The 12,329-nt window shown below is 34.1% G+C and overlaps 1 protein-coding gene across 4 annotated transcripts in view; it reads left to right on the top strand.

Moving 5' to 3' along the window:
• The window catches only part of LOC132697019 (uncharacterized), a 286,016-nt gene that overhangs the window by 237,706 nt on the left and 35,981 nt on the right, over positions 1-12,329 (top strand). For all 4 annotated transcript variants that reach the window (XM_060662263.1, XM_060662262.1, XM_060662264.1 and 1 more), the window contains one exon: positions 6,514-6,649. In XM_060662263.1, the coding sequence (XP_060518246.1) occupies positions 6,514-6,649 (136 nt within the window). The remainder of the gene's footprint in view (positions 1-6,513; positions 6,650-12,329) is intronic.

The following is a 12,329-nucleotide window of genomic DNA, read 5'->3' as shown; positions in this document are numbered from 1 at the left end:
TAAGCGTTGCATGAAATAGATAGGAGAAGGAAGATGGTGTTGATGGCATTATTGCATATTTTGGCACCAACTGTTAGCCTAACAAAAAAAAAACTTGAAAAAAAGCTAAAAGATAACGGGGAGGTAGACTCTTATTGAAGTATTAAATTAAGGGTGGTCAGACTATATTTGTACTCGGTGATTGACTAGTCGAAAGTTGTTTAAAATTGAGAGGTACGTCCTACTTCTGCCCTGGCCACTCAATTGATGAGGGGGGGTGGGTAAAACATAAGCAAAATTGGAGAAATTTTTGCGCCACCCGTTTTTCAAAGGACGTAGCTCCTCGAATAGTGAAAAACTGATTATCACAAAACGAGAAAAGAGCTGCAAAAAAAATTCTAGGCCTTAAGTTAACAACAAGCTTCTATTGTTATTAAACAAAGTCTACAAAAAAAAGTAGGAAAAACCAAAAGTACGAGTTTGGTCTTACATGAAGCATAAGCTTCCAAAGTTATAAATAATCGCTTCAGCTTTACGGTCTTGAGCGCTCAATCCTTACATAAGCCGGCCGCATAACAGGCATGTAATACACAAAAGCTCGAAATCAATTAATCAATCCGCTTTGGAACAGTATACAAATACAAATACCGAATTTTAGTGCTATTCATACATAGAATGTTCTGGAATGGACAGTCCTCAGTTTCAAAGGTCGCCGAGACACGAACTTCACCTTTCACCTTGGGCGACCTTCTTGGAGGTGCTGACAAAAAAAATGCCTGTCGCTGGTTATTCGAACAAACTAGTACTTGTTATTTTGATAGGGCCATTTATAATGCTCTAAAATAAAAGGTATAAAAAAAAGCAGAACCACCCTAAGTACCCAGTTACATCATGCCGTACCAGAAGAAACCATGTTATGCGGATCAAAAAGTGAAATTTCAAGATATTAACTGGTATAACGAGCTTACCAGGTTGTTAGTGGCCCTATTCGCTAGTTATCGGAGTTGTTTAAATTCGCTTCACCCAATATATTCAAATCCATAAAACGTGATATCAACTAAATGGACCTTAAAATATGGGTGCGAAACTCCGATGGGTTATATCCTCATTAGCATTCTAGATCAAAAAGAGCTTGTTCTTTTAATATTGAAAATAACAAAAAAACACAAAAGGATTTGAATGGTCGAGGAAAAGCATCCAACCGATTCGATATTCCCTAGCGATGACGGACGGTTGCGAAAAATGTCAAATCAAGTGTATCAATCCAACGCAGCATGACAACATAGGTAACTTGCTTTCCTTTACTTTACGCAAGAGTGCTTTGACTTTGAAAGTTCTAACCTTAATTGCCTTTATTTACATTGTAGCTAAGATAAGTAACAATTAAATTGGGATTCCGATCGCTACCCCATTTTGAAAGTACGACCAGTGTTTCCGGGACAAGGTAACGCAAGAAGTAAATTTAATTATTAAATTAAATTTAATTTGCTTCCAAGCGTAGTTAATGTAAAATATGTCAGCAATTTGGATGGGAAACCTCGATGTCGCCGGCGAAATTGAACAGAACCAATGATTATGAACACCTAACTGAATTTAAGGTAAGTGCAACGTGCAAAAATTGTACACTAGTTGAGTACCGATAGTATTCCTAAAAGTGATTTATACACACGCTTTCTATTCATTTTTTTTTAGAAGGACGAGAAGTTACTATCCCTATTATATAAATGCCTATTATTTATACCTGTTAAAATTATGATAACTTAGGTATTTAAATAAAAGCAATTTTCTGATTTGGGATAAATCTAGCCTGTAACACAATGTGTATTTGAAGACGATGCGATATTCGTGATAATGGTTATATGTTGATGATCCCAATGAACCCGAGTGGGATTTCATTGTGATAATGACAGCCGCTGATGTTAGGAACATATAAGTAAAAATATCGTGGTAAACGAAGGTCATTTAAGAAAACTTTAAAAGTAATTAGGGGAAGATAAGATACCTTAAAAATAACCAACCAACGTATTAAAGGTTTAAATGCGTCCCTAGAATTCTAATAAGATGGTGAATATAATTAGAGCTCTCAGTCTCCGGCAACCTTTAGGTTGAAAGAGAGTGATAAGAATCTCCAGGTGGACAAAACGTATCGCAACATGGAATGTTACTTCAATATTTGAAGCGGGAAAACTTCAAGACATAGACATACTGAGAGTCAGTGAATCAAGGTGGCCAGGAACAGGTAATATGATACAAAAGGACAGTATTATCCGGACCGAGTTATAATACTACAACTTGCCGGAAAACCAATGGGCATAACTTTAATACGAATATAGGCCCCTACTGCTGACAAAGAAGACCAGCTTATAAACTGTGTAGCAAACTTCGAATTGGGCCAAAGAAACAGCAGAGGAGACCGACTTATTCAGTGTTGTGAGGAAAATGACCTCATGGTAACAAACAGCTTCCTTCAACTTCCACCAGAGTCTCCCCAAAAAACAACAAAAAAGATATAATTAGTAATCATATATTTCATTCTTATAAGTGAAAGTTTTAAGAGCCGCATTAGATATGTTAGAACATACCCTGGTGCTGATATCAATTACAATCATAACCCGGTAATCGCCAAAATTAATATACGATTAAAGAAACCTCCAAAAACAAAGAAAAAAAATCAATTTGATCCAAGACTCCTTGAAGATAAAATAGCCAAAGGTAAACTGACCAAAGAAATTAATAATAATCTTGAAAAGTTACCAACTGATATACATGCACATAACTTAAACGAGACTTGGTAACAAATCAAATACAAAATAATGAAAGAAAGTCAGAAGCAGATAAGATCAACCAATCGACCAAAGAAGGAGTGGATGATGAATTAAATATTGGCACTTATGGAAAAAAGAAGACTACAAAAGAACGGAGAGAAAACAGCTTACAGGGAAAGAACCAGAGAAATTAGAAGAAAAATAAAAGTCGCTAAAGAAGAATGGATATCGAAAAAGTTATAAAAATAGACACATCAACCACCTTTGGAATGAGAATGGAAGAAGTCATATATTGAAAAACTCATTCAAGGGAATAATCCCCCATAATCACGATAGTAATTAGCAGGCGGCGCCTCCTATTACAAAAATAGAGGTTAAATATGCCATTCAAAATCATAAAAAAGTAAAAGCCAACGCCATTTTAGCAGATTTATTTTACGTATATACAAAACTGCTATTATACCCACAGAATGGCTACAATCGATGTTCGTTACCTTGCCAAAAGTAAATCACCCAAAGCGTCGAGAAGACTACCGCACAATTAGTTTGATGTGTAATATGCTAAAAATCTTTCTAAAAGTAATACACGGCAGAATATATCGGAAATATGAGATGACACTGACAAATACCTAATCCGTTTTCAGAAATGGCCTGGAGATTCGAGAAGCGCTGTTTGGCGTCAACGTGTTGGTACAACGATGTCGAAATATTAACAAAGATATATATTTAGGATTCATCGACTTACCGAAAAGCCTTTGACAAAGTTGATAGAAATAATTGACAATCTGAACCTAGACTATTTGAAGATATCAATTTAATAACAAATTTATACTGAAATTAAAAAGCAAATGTGTTGGTTGACTCTCAGATGACGAATGATAATGAGATTCAGCGAGGAGTAAGACAATTCTGTATTGTGTCACCATTGTTTTTTAATATGTACTCGGAGGACATTTTTAATCAGGCTTTGAAGGATATTAATGTGGCTATTAACATCCACGGGATCCTCATCAATAACATCTGATACGCGGATGATAGCAACGTCATCATTTATAGTAGCAATGAATATGGCCATAAATGAACATCAAAAAAACAAAGTATATGGTAATTGAACGAGGACAGCATATGGAAACACCAATAAGAATTAGAAGTGAAGAGATACAGCGAATTTACTAATATAAATACTTGGGTGTAATCATCACCGACGACTGGAGACAAGAAACGGAAATCAAATGTCGCATCGAACAAGCCAGAAAAGTTTTTATGAAAATAAAGACATTGACAATCGTGGCTGTAATGTCGGATTCAGAAAGCGTATCCTTAAGTGCTATGCGTTCCCGGTGATTTTATGTGGAATGAATTCGTGGACGATAACATAAACACTGTCCAAAAGAATTACCGTCTTTGGGATGTGGGCATATCGCAGGTTGAATTCTCAAACAGAACTTCTTCTTACCATCAAAAAGCGAAAGTTTGAGTATTTTGAGTAAACAAATATTAATTATTAAAAATGATAATTCAAGGAAAAATTAACAGACGCAGAAGACCTCCTGGCTGAAGAATTTAAGACCATGGACTGGAAAAACAACAGCTGAACTATTTCGAACAGCGGCTTCGAAAGTTCAAATTGTCTTATTAGTTTCCAACCTTCATAAAGGAGAGAGCACTTGAAGAAGAGGAACATATATGTGTAACGTAGGTTCTCTAGCAATAGGAAAGTATGATGAACTATACGATGTGTAATAATATATTGAAACACTTCATCAGTATCTATTTTTTTAGGTCAGCAATCTGATATGTTAATTGACCAAAAAAAATGACGTGGTTAAGGGAGCATGGAGCATGGATTATGGATGATCTCTTAATTGAATAACCGATGGGCCGATTTCACTAAAAAGGGTTAAACTTGTTGAATTTTGTCAAATTTCAAAGATTTTCATGTGTTTTTTAGATTTGATGTTTTAAATGTCGGTTTTATTTATCATGTCATGAATATGTTGTAAAGTATATAATTTTTTAAGAAGTCGTATTGCAAGAAACCATTAATATTTTGTTTCAATTGCACTTATTGTTCATATTTTTTATATGTTTGTGTGTTTGAATTTTGATATTAGTTTTCCTCTTGCTGATATTTTTATTCTTGCCCTCGAAATGTAGCTTAATAAATAGAATATTTAAAAATTTACTTAACTGACATTTTTCATTATAAGCAAGATCATTGGAAATTCGCGGCAATTTGAATGATATTTTGTTGTAATTATTGAAGTACTTGAATCTATGCCCTATGAAACTGATTCAACCTCCATTTTTTAATATAAGCCTTTATTAAAATAAAATATTTCTTTACTTAACAACACAAATGTTGGAACCTCCAAGTTTTCAATAATCTTCTCCGACTATGTGTAAAAACAAGATGATTTTTTATTTTTATTTTTTATTTTATTATTTTATTTGTTATACTATCCACTAAAAGGAAGAAAAGAAGATTTTCGATTTCCGATTATACAATATTTCCCTGCCCTAAAGAACAAAAGTGTTGCCATTAACCTTTGAACATCAATATTAACCATTCCCCTGAACAAGACAACTTCAAACTCAACAATCTAAGTCCATTTTCATCTTTCATCTTTATTCCAAATTAAAACACAATATCCCTGGATATGTAGTGAATTATATTACCATTTTAATAAATAGTGAACATTACTATGTCATGTACAATGCATTTGAACTGGAAGGTTTTAAGTTAAATTTGGAAATATATTTCACATCCATACTGTATTCATGCGGTGTGTTTATTTCATTAAGATTGACAATCGAGATCCAAATGTTTTTTGTGGCTTAATCAATTATTTTTTACAAAGTGTAATTACACGTTGGGAACTCCTAGGTACCGCGCTAGAGACGCTTATAAAAAACCCAATATTGCTAAAACCATCTTCCTGCGATTTTCTTCGGTTCACGGTTCGCTCAGAAAGTACAAAATATTTGTTAGCGTTTACTTTCTTTTTCAATTACTTCCGCATCGTCCCTTAGTATCTAAACCATTTAGAGGACCGTGTCGTTAGTTACACGTTAATTTGGCAACGTTGTGTTCGCAGTCTTACTTAATTGGACCATAAACATCACCGCGAGGCGTGGGTCCACTTGGCAACAGTTAATGAGTATGATGAGTAGTTGCGCAACTCCGGGGGATGCTGTACGATTTTCGTAATTTACTGATTAGGGTTTAATTTTAAGTAGACGAGGAAAGAAATATAAACCCGACGCTATACAGGGTGTTTCCGTTTTTTTCTTTTTATGCTTTAAATGAAAAAAAAAAGTTAAGATCTGTAAATCTCGTTAGAACTTTGTATGCCTATTTTGTTGAACTTTTCTGAAGGTTTGACTAGCCTATTTGATTACTTTTGTAACCAAACATCCGAAAGAAGACTTGAAAAGAAAATGTAAGAAATATTTCAAATTATATTGTATAAAATTGTATGATGTCATAAAGTATGACACGAATTTTTCAGCAAATTTTTTATTGCTGCGGTTTGCCATGTATAAGACAAACATACAAATATTTCCTATCGTTTATATTTGCCACCGGAGCCGTGGGTTTAGATTGACGATATAATTTCGATAGTCGATTTTGCTTGAATTTGCTAAAACCCACCGTCACTCAAAATATATTCGAGATGACACAACACCGTCACTTGGTAACAATATCTAACTTAAATCATTTCATCTCGTCTCCGTGTCATCCTAAACTTTCTTCTTCTTGTTGCAGATTACGAGATCCGGCGAAAACGACGTTACGCTGCGAGGGGTGAGACGGGAGTTGACAGGGGATTACAAATGCGAGGTGTCAGCTGATGGACCCCGATTTCACACTGACATTTTGAGCGCTCATATGACCGTCGTCGGTGAGTCATATTTTATATTTTATACGAAGCTTTTTGCCGGGATTTTTTTGCTTCTTGTAAGGTTGGCGTCGATGTTAATGTAGTGGGTTCCTCGGCGTCGCCGTCTAGTGCCTGACGTCCGCCGTAGGGTAAAAAATTTGGACGTCGGAGGCTGTAAAATATGCATTTCATTTATTACATTTTGTCACGCTTTTTGTGCACCGTAACGGTATCGGTAACGCAAAGGCAGCGTTTTACTTTTTTTTCGACAATTTGTTTACCATATGGAAAACAAATAATTACGGGGAAACAATTCGATCTACTTTTAGTTGAAATCACTGGAGTTCGGATTTTTATGCACAGAAAATGCTTAAATATGGGCATAAATATATTTTTCCAAAAAATATGTCAAATATATGCTTTTTTCTACCATACATGTATTTTTATGACCTTTATTTTTTACATATATTGCTTACTGAAAATCAAGGAGAGAATAGTCAAACAACGAAAAGAATTACATTATATTATATTATATTAATTGTTAGTATTTATTAACATTAACTAACAATAAATTAGTGATTTATATCTGTATACTTATACCTCACCTATATTAAAGCGTTATGGTAACACCTATTTAATTTTACAATCAGACCTATTATTATTGTACCAATTGACAATCAAATGCAGTTTTAAATTTTCTATGGTTAATTTTTGTCTTTTATCGCTTAATATGCTTTTGTACGTGGAGAAAGTCCTTTCTACTCGACCAAAGTAATTGGCGCGAATTTAAATGATGCAAGAGGTTCTGGTTCATAAGTAACTTTTGAAACCCTTCATTTTTTGTTGTTACACTATTAAATTTATCAAGAATAATTTACCCTATTCTGCTTGGAACTTTTTCAACAAATGTTAGCACTGTTCTACTATTGAAAGTGACTCTGACAAAGACATTTATTCGGTCTCTAATTGTTTCATAAAGCCACTTAAAAAATTAAAATTAGCTTTGATATATGTCAACTGATCTATAAATTCACATTTTTCATATAAATTTTCAGAAGAAGTTGTTAAAATCACATTAGATAAAAGCGTCAAACAAAAAAAGGGAAGAGAGCTTAATCCTTAGGTAACGGGATTTGAAGGCTATAAATGCAATTGCAGATACATTTCATTTTTAACCTTGCCCGTTTGGAAAATCCCAGTAATAAAGTAAGAATGAGTCAAAAATATGCGATTTTATACTCGAAAAATAGAAAATAGTCACTTTGTGTACAACAACCAAAAATATTGACTAAATCTTTATTTTCTGCGAAATATGTACTTTTTTTATATCGTCAATCTAATTATTTCATTCTAAAACGGGTATATCCAAAATATTGGGTTGATATTCCTAATAATAAAAAATATGTTTTTTACATAAAATCCTCACACTAGGGGCCAGGAAACTTAAATGTACAATTTATTTTGAGAAACTTTTTAAATAAAGGAAAAAAATGTTTTGAACTAAAAAATACTCTGTTTTGCTGAAAACATGCGTACGAGTTTTGGTAAGGCCATATTAAAATTAGGATAAAAACAATGTTCATCTTGGAAACAATAAAGGGACAATCTGGGAGATGTGCTATATAAATATGCTCACGTGGACGCGTGGACCTAAACCTTTCGTTGGAATAACAGAGAGTGTGCAGAAGAGCGACCTGAATAAATGACTCATGAGGTAATTGCATAAGAGAGTTCACCGGAACTGAGTCAGTTGAGGGTTCTAATGGCGGAACCCTCTACGCCTGAGTCCAAAAAAATCTGTGGCGCAGAACTAGAAACGCTGGTATGGATCGAAAGGTCTGAATGCAAAACCCTGGTCGATAGGCGGAGAGAATAGGAATATACAAGGTGTTGGGGAACTGTCGACGCCCCACTTCTAAATTGCCTTCGTTGAGAGAGCTGTGGTTATTACTAGTTTAGAAGTATTGAAGTCAACCATGCTTTAATCCATAGTACATACGACGATATACACTCCATGCCTCAAGTTAACCGGAAACTCTTCGTACTGATGACATCTAGTTGTTGAAATATTTGTTTTGGTATCCAAAGTGTTGCAAAAAGATTAAATAAATAAAATTAAATTAAAATAAAAGTTCATTTGAACAATGCCTCGTTTTCATGATGCAAACCATTTTTTAAAATTTATTTCAAATTTACCGTTAAGTTATTGAGGTGGTTGAGGTGGTTCACGCAAATTCTTTAAGAATGTTATAAAACACTTACCTAAAATGTTTTTCTTATTTTTAGATGTAGAATCTGCCAGTAAGTTTGCTTCACAACATTCTGTAACACCCTGTTAAAAACAATTGTCTAAGAAGAATTTGTCGCCGAAAATTTGATTCACAATCCTCCGCCTAACTTGGAATCGACTAATTGAATTACAGTCTAGGATCAAGTTATATTCGTTGTCAAATAACCCAAACATTTAGCAATTTACTTACATCGGTCGAGCTTTTAAGCACTACCAAAACATCTATATCTATATGGCGAACAATCTCCGTAAGCGAATATATTAATTACGTTCAACCCTAAAGCAAGTCCCTATTTTCTCCTTTTCGGTTTACGACTGGTTTTAATCCGATATCACGATTTATGTGTACGACATCTCCGAAATAATCCCTATCCCCCCTTCTCTTGATCAGGACGTGGTAAACCAACAAAACGAAATGATTTGAAAAACAGGCTTCCGCATAAAAAAATGCCTGAAAAATTTCAATCGCACTCAGGCATCGCTCTCTGAATAAATTTTGCCTTATATATACATTATTAGTCTGCTGCCAAATGGAACAAAAATATAGCTTTTTGTGCGGGCTGGCTGAGTGGAGGGTGCCGAAGTTTTGAGACATTTTTAAAACAGAGAAATTGGAAATTTTGCTTTGTACCGTGGTTATATGATGGCGGAAAATTAAAATATTCTACAAAAATAGTCTATTCTGATTATATCTTAGTGGTCAACATTGAAATAATGTAAAAAATATGCATAAATTAAATAAATAAATAATTTTGAAATTGTTCCATTTATGCACCGATGTGATTATCATGCGTTTTGTACAATTCATCATCGACTCCGACATTACGAAATTAACCAACGTTTGCAATTTGTCTAATTTAGAACTTGTCTTGGTTAATTGAAAACTGAAAAAAAAACTAATTGACATACAAAATTGACACTTCCATTACCAATTTTGCGTTCTTACCCCGACATCCAAAATTAGATCAACGGGGGTAAGATCGATTAAAATGGTGGTATTCTGCTGCTGCTGTTGATCAGAAAGTTGGTTCTCGCTCCAGATCCGTCGATAGAACAAATAAAGCGTATATTGAAGTTGGGCGATTGTAGTTAATATAGTGTCTCGGATCGGACGTCTTTCCTTGTGCGATGTCCGGTTTCCCAATGCGTTTTCTTTTAAAAGGAGTTTTCTATTCCACTTCTTTATTGAAAATTCTAGAGTTGTGAAGAAGCGATTCCTTTACGCCCATGCTTGTTCTTATTTACTCGTTCGTTTTCTTATCTAAGCGAGATACTCCTGAATCTTTCCATTTCCAAAGCGTTAAATCTCGTTTTGTTTTCTTCTGCAAGTCCACGCGCTTCTGATCCATATGGAACACTGATTTTTATCATTTAGCATGTATTTTCGTTTCTTTCCTATCTGTTTTGACCAGAATATGCTCTTAAGGCAACTGGTCGTCTTTCTAACTTGGTTAGTTATATTTCTGACGTCGTCTGTTTCAGTGTTATTGCAAAATACACTATTGCAATAGAATGGTATTCCTGTTGTAGCTTTCGACCTGTGTAAGAGGGATCGCCCTTGTTAATTGCAATTAATATTTGCAAATTGTAACGTCCATAAAATGGTATCTTCTATCTTGCTAGGCATTTTCGTTTCCATGCATATAGTACAGATATTGTACTAACTGTAACTGCCATAACATGAAGAAAATTGTTGGTTTCCTTGTTAGAGACCGCTAAATAACTCATTTTATGTAACATATTAGGAGTATAAAAAGCGTATCCAAAGTTTGCCAATTATCCACGGTATGGATAACGCAACAGCCTCGTAATAATTCGTTATATAATAAAGATGATGTCTGCGAGTGCAAGAGCCACGGACAGTTAATCTCCGACATTGACTAATGATTCCGTGTAGATGGTGCATGACTAAAGCGGCCCAAAGTAGTTGCAAATGTTGCCGACCGAGCGTTAAACAGCCCCGGACATTATTATGCTTTTTGTTTCGTTTGATTAGTCGTCCTTCCGCTAGGGGGAGTACGTTAGGTTCATAAATAATTTAAAATTGGAAAATGAAATTCAGTTTAATCGTTTGAATAATTGCCGCGGCTGACAAAGTAACGTGGAATTTTAATTTCGCGCTTTTAAAATGTCTATACGCGAAGCAATATGGCGATGTTAGAGTGAAATATGTAAATGATTTAAATCACTTAATATGGTTTTTCTGCAAATGCTTATAAAAGTTCGCAACTTAACACCATTTGCATTTGTTAAGAATCTCATTTTAAAACAATTAAAAGTGGGAACGAGAAAATTATTTTAGTTATTTGAAATATTTTTCCATTAGTAATAATAATGCTTTCATTTTATTATGTCATGAACCATGTAATTCTAGTCCTTGCAATTTTGACGTCCTGAAATTTGTTAGTTATTATAATTATTTATTATTTTTGCAAATCAATAATAAATATTAATTTACTGTCTTTTCGCGGGACTAATACTGTGAGAACGGAAGACTGTATGAAGGAACGCTAGAGGTATTTCAACTAATTACATGGGGCTTTGGGAGAATTCCACGGGAATTCCCATGAATTGCAGTTTAGTCGAAATGCAATTTTTGTTTTATATTTTACGTTGTTAAATTCCCAATTTACCAATTATATACCAATTGGTGGAAGTTATTTTAAGTAACAATTACCAACACAATATTAGTTCGAAAGCTTTAAAAAGTCGAAACTGATATTTCTTTTCCATCCATTTCTAGCAGTAAGTTTTTATAACAAGTACCAACAAAGCATTAACTCATTAAAAGTTAAATTTGACATATACTTTCATTTCCAAATTCTTCCTAAATTGAAATTGCAAATATAATTGAGTCAAAAAAAAATACATAAATATTAAATATTAATTAAATTAAATACCAATTTCAAAATCAAGTTTTTTGTGGTTTTTAATGGTACTGTTGACTGTTAAGGCAGGACCTTAAATATAACTGTGCTACAAGAAGCTTATTGCATCTAGTAAATTTCCGATAGCTACACTTTTCATTTTATTTGTATTTATTTCACCAATAGAGAAAACACTTCATTTATCACTGGCTGTAAATTTCTTTAAAAAAGAACATAAAAAAGTTATTTTTGTTTTGTCCCGGTAACCGGTTGCGAAATATGGCCGCCGAATTTTTAATTAAACCTGTGTTTACCGCTCCAAGAGGCCAACAGTTTAAGAGTATGAGCCCTATGGCGAATGCACTTCAGCAAAATTCCCAAAGTAAATATGTGCCCGCCCTAATGGATATTTAGCGAGCTCCATGTCACTTAATGCAAATGCTATTCGTGTTTAACGGAAGTTGGTCTTCCTGTCGCTGCCGGTTGCTGAAATATTGCCCAATCCCTTTGCAAGATACGCTATACAATAAAGAGCTTTATGCGT

This window comes from Cylas formicarius, unplaced genomic scaffold (genome assembly GCF_029955315.1).
Source record: "Cylas formicarius isolate icCylForm1 unplaced genomic scaffold, icCylForm1.1 PGA_scaffold_1__22_contigs__length_36826433, whole genome shotgun sequence".
In the NCBI taxonomy this organism is placed as follows: Eukaryota; Metazoa; Arthropoda; class Insecta; order Coleoptera; family Brentidae; genus Cylas; species Cylas formicarius.
This window is presented reverse-complemented; position numbering and strand designations above follow the sequence as displayed.